This window comes from Hyaena hyaena, unplaced genomic scaffold, assembly GCF_003009895.1.
Source record: "Hyaena hyaena isolate Hyena2069 unplaced genomic scaffold, ASM300989v1 scaffold_279, whole genome shotgun sequence".
Classification (NCBI taxonomy): Eukaryota; Metazoa; Chordata; class Mammalia; order Carnivora; family Hyaenidae; genus Hyaena; species Hyaena hyaena.
Window position 1 is genome coordinate 342,461 of NW_024080910.1, and position 15,924 is coordinate 358,384.

The following is a 15,924-nucleotide window of genomic DNA, read 5'->3' on the forward strand; positions in this document are numbered from 1 at the left end:
GCACTACTTCTTACTGTAATTGAAATGCCAAGGCCTTCATGATCTTCCTTAAGGAGGAGAACTTTTCTAATTGGACCAACACCTTGACTTTTCTTTAAAGAGTCTTGATCCTTATATGGGGGAAAAAAAAAGAAAAATTAGTGCTATTTATTTATTTATTTATTTATTTATTTATTTATTTATTTTTTAATGTTTTATTTATTTCTAGGAGAGAGAGAGAGAGAGCGTGAGCAGGGGAGGGTCAGAGAGAGAGGGAGTCACAGACTGAAACAGGCTCCAGGCTCCGAGCTGGCAGTCAGCACAGAGCCCGACGCGGGGCTCGAACCCATGAACCGCGAGATCATGACCTAAGCGAAAGCCGGGCACTTAACCGACTAAGCCACCCAGGCGCCCCAAATTAGTGCTATTTAAAAGATATATCAAATAGAATAAACCCATGCTATATAGCTCGCTTTTAGTACTCTTAATTAACTTCTTGGAATGGATATACAATAAAGTGTTAAGAAATTAATTAGTAGGTAAAATGGAAAAATGAAAATAGTTGTTCTATTAATATAGTGAAATGTATAGATGATTTTCTCACTCTTAGATTAATTTCTTTTTAATATGGATTCATCTTTTATTTTTTTAAAATTTTTTAATGGTTTTTATTTATTTTTAGGAGAGAGAGAGAGAGAGACAGCGTGAGCAGGAGAGGGTCAGAGAGAGAGGGAGTCACAGATTGAAACAGGCTCCAGGCTCTGAGCTGGCAGTCAGCACAGAGCCCGACGCGGGGCTTGAACCCACGAACCACGAGATCATGACCTAAGCGAAAGTCAGATGCTTAACCGACTAAGCCACCCAGGCGCCCCTAATATTGATTCATCTTTTAAACTGTAGGACATTACAAAGGAAACTACTGCCAGGAATTAACTGATGAGGAAACATCCTCAAGAAATAAAAGTTGGTAAAATGTTTATTTTCACTAGAAAAATATCATAAAGATCTGCACCCATTTTAACTAACTTGTAGAACTGAAAAACAAATTCATAATTGGATCCTTAATTACTTTTTCATTCTGCTAAACTCTGGAGTCTACTTCTTAAATAAAGGACTTTACTCCATTAATAATTCTTTCTCTGGTACCTTTACTCTTTCCTTCTCTGCTAAGCTCCTTCCCTGTTCAACATATAAACAAATCCTAAGCCTTTTCCAGCTTTAAAATACTATCCATGTAAAAACATAAAACAAAATAGAAACCCTTCAATCACCTATTCTCTTCTTTAGTATCTTCCCTCCATCCTTCCTTAACCTTCACACAAAGTCAATCCTAACTATACTTCCTTGCCTCCCACATTCACTATTCCAGTCACTGTAATTAGGGTTTTGCCCCCACCTGCTCCATTAATTAAAACTGTCTTCTCGACAGTCACTGGCAACCAACATGGCTATATCTAATGTATACTTTCTACTCACTATCCTACTTAAACCTTGCAGAAAGTTGATACTGTTCATCACTCTACCTCCTTGAAACTCTCTTCCTTGGTTTCTATTATACTACTTTCCCAGATGGCTTATATCTGACAGCGCCATCTCAGAATCCTACCTTTAAGTGATCCCTTTCTTTCCATCACTCTTTCTATCCTTGGCTTCCTATTCTTTTTCCTTCCTTCCTTCCTTCCTTCCTTCCTTCCTTCCTTCCTTCCTTCCTTCCTTCCCTCCCTCCCTCCCTCCCTCCCTCCCTCCTTCCTTCCTCCCATCCTCCCTCCCCTTTCTTTCTAAATATGTTTTAGGCTTATTTATTTATTTTCAGAGTGGGAAGGGCAGAGAGAGAGGGAAAGAGAGAGAATCCCAAGCAGGCTCTGCACTGTCAGTGTGGAGCCCTAAATATGGGCTCAAACTCATGAACTCTGAGATCATGACCTGAGCTAAAATCAAGAACTGGACACTTAACCAACTGAGCCACCCAAGCACTCCTATTTTTTTAATTTTCTACACATTTCCCTGGGTTAATCAATTCCATTGTTTTTATTTTAACAGATGACTTCCCTAATACTTCTTCAACTCTAAATTCTCCTAAATTCCAGAGTCATATGGCCAACTGGATACATTTTGTTTGACCCAATGGGACCTCAAACACTACATGCTAAAACAAATCTCATCATATTTCCCCCCAAATCTTCCTTTCCTCTATTTGCTTTATCAACGAATGCTATCATTTCACTCAACTGCCCGCACCAAATACCTAGACTCTTCCTTCTCAGTCATCTACTTAACCGAAAGCAGTTAATCACCAAGTCCTCTTGATTCGAATTCTCTCAAACCTGTCCTTCTTCTCAAATACACTTCCCCTGCATCCATCACTTTCTTCCCAGGTTACTACAGTATCTTTCTAATGTCGCTCCTTGACTGCAGTTAGCCCCTCTCCCAGTATATCCTCTTCACTATACCAAAGTAATTTGTTAAAATAATGTTAAGTCTTCAATCCACCATTTTATTAAAAAAATCCCATGATTATCAGGTTAAAGTTGATACTCTTTTATTTAGCATAAAATAATTTTTGCCATCTGGCCACTGCCAAGAATTTAATGGTCCCCAATGTCTGACATTGTAATTCCCTCTTTTTCCCCACCAAGTTCATGTACATATCAATTCTTCTTATAGTCTTTGCAGAGGCAACAAAATACTTTAACTGTTTAAGGCCATACTTTATCTGGTACTAAGATATGTAAGCCATTGGGTAGGAGTCAGACATGCTTTTATTATCAGGCAGCTGTAGTAATGAAATTTAATAAAGATTTATTCAGTATAATGGTAGCTACAGAAACAGACGACTGGATACAGATCTCAAATTCCACCTTAATCTGAGACCAAACAGGTGTAAATATTAACTACGGTTGAATCTAGTTACCAAAAACTTCCTTTAAACTACCCCCAAAATACTTGCCAATTTATTAATATGACTACATGCTCCCTGCTAAGCTTAAAAAACAAATTTAAACATGCTTAATTATGATCCAGGAAAATTCTGAAATATGAACCAAAGTGTAAGTAATATATATTTGCGAGCAACAGTTCAGTTTTCAGAAATATCAGTTTTAGGACATTTGAGGATAAGTCAGAAAAGAACTATATGTATCTGTTCTCATTCAGTTTTTAAATAATGGTTTAAATACTAGAATAAAAAAAAATGGAAGGGACTGCTGACTAAAGAAAAGAAGAGGTCAAGCAGGAAGCAGGAACAAAGCAAACATACGTGGCCTGGAGGGGCTTGCATTGGTCGTTTTAGGTCATTACGTCCTCTACAGGCTCTGATCACAGTTTTGTGACGATGTAAATGTATTTCGGCTTCCAACTGGTTCCAAAGCTTATCATGAGCTGGTCCCTTCATATCTCGTCCTAGTAACTGTATTTGCTGGACCCTTTATGTTGGGAAAAGAGGTAATTCTATTAGTTTTTGATTATTATAATTTTTATTAGAGAGAATTCATAAAATTACTGAACACAAATAGCTTTTGCATAAACCCAAGTTAGTAATAAAATTACTATTCAGGAATCTCCTGATGTCTTTCAGATTTGTAAACCATGAGAACTCTGAAAAGAACAGATGTCTTCAAGGGAAAACTAGTTTTAAAAAAAAAAGAATGAATGAGACCTTTTCTAATCATATACTTAATTCAAATGCATCTAAAAAACAACTTTTGAAACTAACGTCAGTGAATGTGTTTCATATCTTGCATGCAATCAGGGTAGGTCAATAAAATCAGATACTGTTGACTGCTAGTTTTCACATGATACTATCCATACAAACATTTCTTTTAATGGCAGCTTTTTACAAAAGATAATTTTAAATATGGTAAAAGTTATTAGAAAATATATACTTCAACATGACAGAAATTATTTTTATTTGCTTCACATCATTTCTTAATATGATATCAAAAATTATTTACCAAAATTAATAAGTCACCAAAGTTTGTGAGTAATTATTTGTAAAATTTAATGCAAGCAGAACTATTTTAACGATAAATTCACTATCATTCAAACATGTTTTGTAGGGTGAAGAAAGATTGGGTTTAATGATCACAGAAAAAAATTCCTTATGGAAGTCATGCTGTACATGTGAACATTATCTTTTATGGTTTCAAGGCACGAAATGGCTGAAAAGGGCAGATCTGGGGTTATTAGCATTTCACAGTAAGTTCCTATCAGAGTCTGTGTTTATATGTATGTGTAAACCAGAAATACTTATGTAGTATGGCTAAATAAATCTGCAAGATACAATGCTGACAATATTAACAATAGTAAGCTATAGCCAACTATAAAATAACTTTTAAGGTAAAGATTAATGTTTCATCATTAAATATCTAATTTGTTACCTAAGAGTACAGAGTACCCGTTTTTTACACACCTTCCTGCCAGTTCCTTATCCAAGTACTTGGCAGCCAGTCTTGCCCCATAAACTTCAGCCTGTAGAACAGCTATATGTCTACGAAGGGCTTCATTCTCTTTTCTCAACAACTTCACTTCAGCTTCAAGTTGAGCTTCTTTCATTTTTTCTTTTTTGTTTGCTTCAAGCTCTCTCTCCTAATTAAAAGATAAAAAATAAAAAAAACCCCAGCACAATGTAATGAAAGTACATTTAAGACTTTTTTAACAACAGACCAATTTCCTCAAAATACATAAAAGCACACAATCTACAATACCAACAATGAAAGCATATGATAAAAGTGACCACTTCATTTCTGTGAAATGAAATAAAGATTTGGATACAGTTCTTTTAAACTAGTACCAGAAGGTGTTGGGACCACTTCCATGTAAGATAATTGCATTCTTGGAGTACTCTAACACTGAGGATACTAAGAGATACTGAAGATACTTAGTCTTCTCTAAGTTCATGTCATCACATACTAATAGGAGTGGTTTCAATGAATAATTGAATCTGCTCTCTATTTACTTTCTAAGAATGACTCAAGAACCTAGACTAGAATAAAAATAATCATTCTGGTGGTTGTACCCAAACATTTATTTAATTTTAAGGCAACAATTCTATAAACAAGTCAAAATCCTTAAGCTGTGAATAGATTCCACAGCTAATTTACCTTAAAGGACTATAAGAAAGTTAGACTGCTTACATTAGAACACATATTCTAATTTTTTAAAGAACATTTGATGGAAAACAATAATAAAGAACATTTGGTAGTAATGGAAAAATGCTGGTAGCAACTGTATTGAAACCATGTTAAAAAAATTTCTCTACGTGAGCATATGTATGGTACAGATTATCACTGAATTTGGGTATCTCATTTTTTGTCCATATGTTAAAGTGAATGAAGAACTATTTGCTGAGGAAAACAGGGCCCACTGTCTATTATGAGGTAGTATAGACATCCATTTTTAGCTCTCCTAAAAGGATGGCATCCTATGTTCCACTTGGTAGATAGCCCATATAAGTGAATTACAAGTTAGAGTATAAAACCTCAAGATCTTTGCTATCAAATTTTTATCACAAGCTCACATGTGAGAAATAATGTTCAATTTACCTTAAAATTATATACAGTATGTCTATCCCTATAAATCAGGGATTACTAATGTAAATGCCTTCAGGACCCAAACACAAAACAGGCTGACACAAGACAAAGTAGAGTGGAAAACAGAAGGTACAAAATCTAAAGGCAGTCAAGTTCAAATACACACACAAACTCTGTGGCCAAACAAAACTTCTGTTTTGGATCAAGAAAACTATCCACACACTGTAAACTTCCATTTATTTATCCTAAGTAGAAGTGTTTTTACTGCCTTACAGAACTGCTTTTACCAACTTACTGATTCACAGCATCTATGAATCTTGTGACACTGTGGCTGTATTTGTGGACGAGCTGTGAGGACACTGTTTACTGTGTCCCCTTTGTGAGATTTAAAGACTTATGGGTACCTGGGTGGCTCAGTCAGTCAAGCGTCCAACTCCTGATTTCAGCTCAGGTCATGATCTCAGGCCTCATGACAGGCTCTTCAAGGAGTGCAGAGCCTCTTCCCGCCCCTCTCTTTCTGCCCCTCCCCATGTGTGCAGTCTCCCTGAACATAAATAAACTTAAAAAAATATATTAAAAAAAGATCTACTTCAGCACCAGAAAGATTTTTATCTTGAGCAAATGGCAAGTGTTATTGTTTCTATTGTTTGGGTACTGATTATTGTAATTATTTCCCTTTTTATTCTGGATATTAAGAAGCTTAAAAATAAATTTAAAAACCTTTTAACAATTCATGGAATATATTTTGGTACTAATTTAACTGTCTGCTTTGGTCAACTGTTCTGACAACAGTATATCAATAAATGATATAAATATCACTTTATTCGTGATATACTCAAATACAAGGGAGTGGGTACCACTAACTTAAACACAAAAACATAATATACAAGCTAAAATGAGTAACTACCAAATGTTGGATATACTTATCACCTCTTTGATTAAAAATATGTTATTATTATAAATAGAGGAAAATTAAATTAGCAGGCTTTTTCAGCTTCTGTTAAAAAAAGTAACCATAAAAACATAACTTCTAGATACCGTTTTTAAAGAATTTGAAGAACTAATAATCTAGAATCCTCTTTTTATAACAACTTTGGAATTACTAAAATTGCAATTTATTTCAGAACCTATTTCCTAAAAGGCAAGTATCAGTTCCAAAAAACCCCCCAAAGTTTGGATAACATGAACAAAAGTCTTTCTTATGGCATTTACTGGGGTTAACGCTGTTTGTGTCAGAAAAAGAGTTCCTAGAAGGCCCAGTATTCTTTGGTTTGTGGGCTAAATAAACTTTATGTTAAGAATTATCTACTTAGAATTATTTCAATGAGCTATTTATGTAATATTTATGGAATGAGAAACACATATTAAGCCATCACTTTGTTTTCACTATTCAAACCCCTAATGAATCTGACAAACTCTTAGGCCTAAAAATAACACTTGCAACCATGAAAAGGACAAAGAAAATTGAAGTTAATCACTTTTAAGTTTAAAGAAAAAAAATGTTTTAGTTAACCTGTTTATTATTAGGTAACAAACAAGAAGCTCATATTGTATTTAGATAGTCAAACACTATAATTTCAAAAGAAAACCATAAGATAAATTGGAGGCTGATTAGACTGGGAGAATGGGAAAAATATTAAGAACTTACATTTTGTTATTTTCTAAAAAAATTCTGGTATGGAGTTTCAAAATTCAGTTGTTTCAAAGGCCACACAATTATTCCAAGACTACGAAAAAGTTATGACACATGCAGTAGATGAGTAAGAAACCAACATGCACATTCTTTTTCTGGGGAGAAACTCAAATAGAAGAAAAGAGCTGCTGCTTCTGCTTAATGTATCTTCAAAATATTCAGGTGAGAAAACCAATTGCTCTTTTGAAGTAGAGGTTTGAGCAAGTTACAAGGCTCAGAAGTTGTCAAATATTGATGGGCTCTGCAAATAATGATTATAAATCACAAACAAAAGAAAAATCTTTGACAACATGAAGTGAGAAAGAGCAATGGGCCACCAACTGAACTTTTCAGGTACTGGCACATTAAAGAATTACCATTGTGAACATCATTTTCAAATACAAAGTGACAACATATAATATGCAAATAAGACACTAAAAACACTTCAACATGACATATTAAAGCAAAACAGAAACAGCAAACTTACCAGCTCCTCCACAGAGGGGACAGACTTAAGATATAAGAAAAAAGTTTTATAATTAGAAAAATATCAAACAAATGAATTTATCTAGTGGTATAATCATTATAAGGAAAATTCCCATATGCTGAATATCATTTGGATAAAGTTCGTTAGAACAAATCTATTTGCAAATCCAAAAGCAATAGTAACTATTTAGCATTAGATTAAAATTTTTTGTTTTACCAAAATAAGTCAACTCAACTTGTTCAGTGCCTTTCCACTACAGTACCCTGTTTAAGATCTAATGTTAAAACTTCAATTCCTTTCTACTGAAAATATACATTGTTGCTCAATGTTAATATCCAATATCCCAAAGAAGCAGTTACAAATCTAACTCACTTCAGTGAAACAAGACTACTAACTTATATTCATAAAATTTCTGAATTTTAAAGGTTTGAGAATGTAGATATTCATTTAAATAAATTCTAACATAGCAGTATTAGAAACTAATCAACTAATCAAATGGAATTAACTGAAAACAGGAACTTAACAATGTATTACTATCATCATTATCATTTCACATCCTGCCTGTCCCAAGCTGTATGTCTTATTGCTGTGTCCCCTGTGGTCAGTAAAGCGTCTGGCACATAGTACACACTTAATACATAAGAAATCAAGTGGACCTGAGACTTAAAAAATTTTTCTATTTAAACAACCTATATTATGAAGGCAAAGATTAATTATGGAAAATTTACACAATGACTACTATACAAACCTTACAAAATTTTAGTGGCAGGAAAAATGTGTCTATGAAGAGCGACAGAAAAAACGTGCCACTGGCTGGCACCCAATTCCACTTTCCCCTTCATCCTTACTGACAGAACTCTTAGTTTTACTGAAGGTGGTCATGTGACCAAGAGGCTGAAATGCGAGTTGCAATAGTCAATAGGATGGCTAAACTGACTGGCAAAAATGGCTGAGGAGGATTTCAAGAAAAGTTCCTTAAAGAAGGTTAATACAGTCTGGAAGCACCCTTTTGCTCTTTTCTTTGCACCCTTCTTCCTGTCTGGAAGGAAGAAATCCTAAAGTTGGAAACTCTGAGCTAAACATGGCAGAACACAAGAATAAAATGAACCTGGATAGCCAGTATCTGGAGAGCTATCGTATCAGCTCTGGACCGCATATCTCAGGGGTTGAGAGAAAACAGTTTGTACTATTCAAGAATAATCCTAGTGTTATTTGGATTTCTGTTATATATGCAGCTGAATTTAATCCTAACTGATCCGATAGGGGGGAAAATGTTTACATGTTATAATCACAAATATCTTTTAAATATATGTAGACAGCAATTTTCAAATAGGGAAAAAAATCCTATTCTAAGTATCCGTTGCTTATTAGTATTATTAGTTATTACCCCTAAGTGATGAGACAGTGGATGATAATGATTTTTATATTGCTTGTTTTCTCTAGATTTCCCACAATGAGCACATATTACCTTTTATAATCAAAAGCCTTATTAAAAACTGTCCTCTTTACCCTCTAAAACACATGTCAATATTCGTTACCTTCTAAACTACTTACCAGTTTTGCCTTAATAGTACCAGAGTCAACACTCTGGCCAGTTTTAGCGTGAAGCTGAAGCTGGATAGAATGCAACTGTAAAAGCTGATCGTGGACTTCTTTTTCCAACACAACTTTCTCTGCCTGGGTCTCTGTCAGTTCAGATTTCAGATCTACCAACTGTGCCTTATAAAACAACAATAAAAAACATCAAGTAAGCTTAATTTTCTTTATTTTGACTCAAATATTAAATATTCAAAAAGGAGCCAGACTACCTGTGAAATGAACAAATGAACACCAGAATGAATAGACGAAGTGACTGATCTATAAGACATCCATTTAAATAGTCATAAATTCAACTGCACAGGTAATATATCTGAATCTACTATAAATAGCATCTTCTTTTATTTTTTTTAGTAATCTCAACACCCAACGTGGGACTCAAACTCACAACCCCAAGATCAAGAGTTGTGTGCTCTTCTGACTGAGCCAGCCAGGTGCTCCAATAAACAGAATCTTTCAATACAGAATGCTACTTCCATTTTACTTTGCTTACTTTAAGAGGGCTTTTCACTGTTCTGCCTTTACCTATAAAATTTCTGAAAATATAAAGTTATGGGATGGCTCACCATCCTTAAAGATAACATGTGCTATAGTGGTTCACTAACATTCATGGTGTATTAGAGGAGAGGCCAGCCCATACGAGTCCATCCACTATCTATCTAGTCATTATTTTAGGTGCTAAGGTGTGAATCACTGATATTTAGGTCCGGTCACAACAGACCTAAATATCAGAGTTGACTATAAGCTACAGTTAACTGTTACAACACAGCAGAATAACTCCTCAAAACCATTTATCCATTCAAGTTGAAAGTTTTTAATTTTTTACAACTGATATGTTTTATAGTTGTGCACAGGATGTCTCTCCTGTGTCTGGTCTTCCCAATCAGCCAGTAGATCAAAGACTAAGAAAAAGCCTTAGTTTTCTATTTAATTCAACATAATTGTACTAAGCATCAAGGGACTCAGAACTATGCTAGCTCAAGGAGAAAATAATTGGGGAAAATACTTTTAGAATTATAGATGATAATTATTTATGTCTTGGAGAAGCTTTCTTATTAACTAAGGTGATATACATGCGAACCAACTAAAGTAAAATGTGGCAAGTTATGGGTACATTTAGAATCGATCATCCCAAGGAATTCAAAGCAAAGGAAGGTTTAAAAGAGCGTTAGTGAGGGATAGAGAGTTTAGAAATGCTTTGAAGTTAAATAACAAGGACAAAATTGTAGTACTACAACAGTCTAGAGATGGAAAGACTAGAAGAGGCAGAGAGAGAAGCAACTTAGAGAAATTCTCTGGGTATAAGCGACCAAAGGACTAAAATACATCTCTACATCCCAACTGCACCAGTCAGTGCCTAGTACATAAAAGATGCTCAATAAATATCTTTAAGTTGAAATGAATACTAATACTAGCCCTGTGCTTCCACATAAACCACTCCATCTTCATTGAAGTTTCTCCAATTTTAAATCAGGAAATAACTTAATTATATTTACTATATTTATTTATTATATTTGTTATAATATTATTTAATATCATGACTTTGTTCTCATAAAATTATTCTTTTACATGAAAGCACTTACTAGAATATGAAGATGTTATTAGCAAGGAGGTTAGACAACTTAGAGAAGCTGTGTATTCACAGAATGCCCTGGACTGGATAAATGACTAGCTCTGGATGAAAGACCAAAACAGATTTAATCTCATAGGAATTCACCATATACTCTCAAAGACATTTTTGTTTTTGTTTTTAATAACAGCTTTATTGAGATAGATCCCCATGCCATAAGATTCACTCTTTTAAAGTGTATGATTGGGGCGCCTGGGTGGCTTAGTCGGTTAAGCGTCCGACTTTCGCTTAGGTCATGATCTCGCGGTTCGTGGGTTCGAGCCCCGCGTCGGGCTCTGTGCTGACTGCCAGCTCAGAGCCTGGAGCCTGTTTCAGTCTGTGACTCCCTCTCTCTCTGACCCTCCCCTGCTCACGCTGTCTCTCTCTCTCTCCTAGAAATAAATAAAAAACATTAAAAAAAATAAATAAATAAAGTGTATGATTAAGTGGGTTTTAGCATATTCATAGAGTTATGCAACCATCATCGTGTGTAACTCTGAAACATTTTCTTCCAATGACATTTTAGCAACAGGCTTCTTGCAGGTAAGGTGAAGACAGGGACATTAGCAACACCTAACTGTAGCTTTCTAAATGATGTTATCATGGGGCTCTGTGCTGACAGCTCAGAGCCCGGAGCCTGCTTCAGATTCTGTGTCTCCTCCTCTCTCTATGCCCCTCCCCCGCTTGCACTCTCTCTCTTGCTCTCAAAAATAAATTTTAAAAAATAATTATAAATAAATAAATAAGTAAAGTTATCATGGTAACTTTGTACATGGAAATAAAGCAATTCACAATGCTGAAAGGAAATTGTTGGCCAACACTTACAGATCAGATGTCCAATGGAAAATTAGATCAACAATAACAAGTATTTCAAGTTTAGAGAACAGTGAAACCACTGAAGGAAATAGGAAGATCAAGATAGTAGCTTATTCTAACATGAGGGAGGAAGAAGGATGAGCTTAAGTTTTATATGTGCTGATTTTTGTATCAGCCATGATATAATCAACAGAAACTATCCCACAGAATTTTGGAAATAAAAAACAAGTGACAAACTGGGACTAGGGGTGGCACTAAAAGCACAGAGATAGGAATTTATATCCTAAGACTGAATTAAAGGAAAAACAGTGGCCAAAGACTGGGGCTTGGGTAATAACTAGAGGTAGAAGACAAGAGGTGGCATGCTATAAACCAAGGTAAAATGTTTCATAATATAAACACTGCTGCATTTTGCTTTTGTTACTTGTTAGACATCACTCTGTATTAGAAGAACTTCCTCATTCCTTTTCATATTTTTATTCATGTATAACTTACATCAGAAAGTATACACATGATGAATTCTATAAATTAAACAAATCTATTTATCTACCAGCCAGATAAAGAAACGGGGCAGTACTAGCACTCCAGAACTCTCCTTGAGGCTGCTTCCCAATCACTACCTCCATTTTCATCCACAGGCATAACCATCAGAGTCACACCCTGAATTCTAACATCACAGATAGCTTTGCCTGTTTTTGAATGTTATATGAATAGAATCTATGGTATGCTTTCACTCATGCCTGGCTTTTGCTTCAAGATTATAACTGTGAGACTCCTTCATGTTTTGTATAAGCTGCCGTTCATTCATTTACATTACTACAGAGTATTCATTAAATGAATATACCAAAATTTTTCATTTTCATTTTACTTTTGATGGACACTTATGCTGTTTTCCAGCTTCTGTTAAATTGATGTTGCTCTAAATGTATCTTTTGGTACATACAGAATTCAGTTGAGTTATATCTAGGAGGGAAAACTGCTGGTTAAAGTGTATGAATATGTTAAACCTTGGTAGGAAGGGCCAGTATTCTAAGTGATTGTAGCAACCGACATGACATGCCCACTGTGTAGGAAAACTGTGATAGCTTCACAACCTTGCCTTCACGTGGCATTGCCAGTCTCATAATTTTAGTAGGAATGCAGGAGATTCCCATAATTTTAATTAAATCTTTTTGATTACTAATAAGGTTAATCACTTCTTCCTATGTTTATTGGCCACCAAGATATTCTGTTTTGTAAAGTGCCTGCCAAGTCTCTTGTCTATTTTTCTACAGGGTTATTTATTTTTCTGACTACAGAAGTGCTCTTGCATGCACACACTCTCTCTCTCTCCCCTTCCCTCCAAACATATAGATACACACACCAGCACACTTATTATCATGAGTAGGAGAAGAGGCAAAAAGGGGGTAAAGGAGACTGGAGCAACAGGCTTTTAGGAAGTAAGTCATGGGATGGAAGGTACAGGATAGGGAATATAGTCAATGGTATTACAGTAGCAATGTATGATGAGAGATGATAGCTACACTTGTGAGTATAGCATACAGAGTTGTTGAATCACTACCCCGATACTAATGTAATATAGTGTGTCAACTATACTTCTATATTTAGAAGCATATGCTAATATACATGGTAGCTAACTGTTCTTTAAAGAAAAACAAAAAACCTTGCATGTATGATAAACATGTATGGTAAACAGATCTTCTTCCCTTTAACAACAACAAAAATGCCCACCAAAGAAAATCACAAACATTTAAGATCCCCTTTTACCAGACAATGTTCAGTACATTTTAAAGACTGCTCCTTAAAAGTCTTGTCTAGAAAGTTCTTTTTAGTCAAAACAAAACAAACAACCTACAGGTTTTTAGTGTTTCAAACAAAATAACCACAAAAGGAAAACAAAGATTTGAATAATATGCACTCTTCTTAAGCAATATGAAGTTTATGGTAAAGTGAACCTATACCCAGAAAAAGTTTAATATAAATCATTTACTCTATAACAACCCTTACCTCTTTTTTCATTACATTTGCTTTCATCCTGCATTAATCTTATTATTTCTTTACGGTGTTATCTAATATACTCCTCTATTTCTTACATTTTTTATAAACTGGAAGTTAGATCTAAAGGTTTAATTAGGGGCACCTGGCAGGCTCAGTCAGTAGAGCATTCAACTCTTGATCTTGGAGTTAGAAATTCAAGTCCCACGTTGGGTGCAGAGATTACTTAAAAATTTTTTAAAAACTCTTTAAAGGTTTAATTAGATTTACTTAATTAAATCTTTGTGGCAGGGGGTATACTGTGTGTTTCAAAAGGCATACACTGCCTGGTAGCCCCACAATGATTTATCTTTCAAATCAAGAATCTCATGATTCATTAATAACTGAGTAAAACTTTTGGAGTTAAGAAATTAAAGGGGCATAAGTGGTATTTATTAATTAATTTGGCAGACTAATATTCAAATCAGAAATGATTTTATTCTAAAAGGGCAAAGAAAACAGGGTGGTACACAGGTTTTTTTGTATGTGGCCCATTACAAATACAGACTCTTCATTAAGTCAATTTCTCAAGAGGTTGCTCAACTTAAAAAGTAAGAAAAAATTCTTGGGGCACCTGGGTGGCTCAGTTGGTTGAGCCTCTGACTTTGGCTCAGGTCATGATCTCATGGTTCCTAAGTTCGAGCCCTGCATCAGGCTCTGTGCTGATAGTGCAGAGCCTGGAGTCAGTTTTGGATTGTGTCTCCCTCTCTCTCTCTGCCCTCCTACATTGCTTGAACGCTGTCTCTCTCTCAAAATAAATAACATTTTAAAAAATTTTTAAAAAAAAGAAAAAATTCTTTATAAAGAGAAGATGCAGATGTTAAAATTCGAAGCCCAATTTCTCTGTTGTTCTCATTGACGAAAGTCAAGGAGAAAATGTAACGAATGAAAGCATTTTGATCCATTCCCTGTTTTTCCTTCTACTCCTTCAACATAGCAGAGCAGTCTTAGACCTAATCTGAGTTAGCCCACACCTCTTATAAAGAATCTTCCTGGGGTGCCTGGGTGGCTCAGTCTGTTAAGCGTCTTACTTTGGCTCAGGTTATGATCTCGCAGTTTCTGAGTTCGAGCCACTCGTTGGGCTCTGTGCTGACAGCTCAGAGCCTGGAGCCTGCTTCAGATTGTGTCTCCCTCTGTCTCTGCCCCTCCCCAGCTCACGCTGTCTGTCTGTCTGTCTCTCTCTGTCAAAATTAAATATTTAAAAAATTAAAAAAAAATAAGAATCTTCCTCTGTTTTCTCTTTTTCCCCAGTGCCTGAAGTGGTTAGCATTGCTCCAACCACCCAAGCATACAGAAAGCCAGCAATTCCTATTTTAAAACAAAGACTGACCAAATAGGAAATGTATTCAGAGGTCAAATATAAAAATCTCTGCCACCCCTCAAGACAGGAAGTAATAATCCTCTTGATTACAAGTCAGTTCCTGAAACAGCCTGCTCATTTGGTTTACAAAAGTTCTGTGAGAAAACTACCTATTCATTCCAATTCCCTCAATCCAAGCATAAAGGACCACTAACTGTATCCGTCATCATTCCTCTACACACTGCTCTGCAGTTTAAGACCAGAAAACTTATTTTTGTTTCTAAACTACATTCATTTAACAAGTATTCATCAACCACCAACCACATGCCAACCACTTGTCCAAGGTCATTACAAAGCAAGTAATATAACACGTACTTACAAAGTGTAAGCTGTATGAAAGAAACTAAAAGAAGGGAATTAGTGTGGTGGGAGAGTATGGCTACTCTTCTTAGAGTGTTCCGGTTACTGTCAGAGGAGCAGTTCTCACAGGCCTGTGGGACCTTTTCAGGCCATCCACAAGGTCAAAAGTATTTTAATACTAATAAAACATTATTTGTCTTTTTCACCATGATGACATTTGTACTGAAGGTGCAAAAGAGATGATGAGTAAAATGAAAGCATTTGAGTCCAAGCTACTATATGCATGCAGCTAAAAAAAACCCAAAAAGTTCATCATTTGAGAATGCCCGTGATGAGGCAATAAAAATTATAGAGTTTTAAAAATCTCAACCCTTGAGTACTTCCTTTTAACATTCTCTGTGATGAAATGGGAAGTGTACACAGAACGTATATGTTGCATATCAAATCATGTTGTCCCAAGAAAAACCACTTATGCATTTGCTTGAGTTGCAACACCAAACTCTTTTTTTCATGGAACACCATTTTTACTGGAAAGAAGAACAG

The 15,924-nt window shown here is 35.3% G+C and overlaps 1 protein-coding gene across 2 annotated transcripts in view; it reads right to left on the reverse strand.

Moving 5' to 3' along the window:
- GOPC (golgi associated PDZ and coiled-coil motif containing) overlaps positions 1-15,924 on the reverse strand; it is a 42,970-nt gene that overhangs the window by 9,338 nt on the left and 17,708 nt on the right. The window contains exons 2-6 of one of the 2 annotated variants that reach the window (XM_039246036.1): positions 9,221-9,385; positions 7,667-7,690; positions 4,388-4,563; positions 3,236-3,401; positions 15-110 (exon numbers count right to left, since the gene is read on the reverse strand). In XM_039246036.1, the coding sequence (XP_039101967.1) occupies positions 15-110; positions 3,236-3,401; positions 4,388-4,563; positions 7,667-7,690; positions 9,221-9,385 (627 nt within the window). The remainder of the gene's footprint in view (positions 1-14; positions 111-3,235; positions 3,402-4,387; positions 4,564-7,666; positions 7,691-9,220; positions 9,386-15,924) is intronic. The other variant, XM_039246037.1, reaches the window with a different exon arrangement.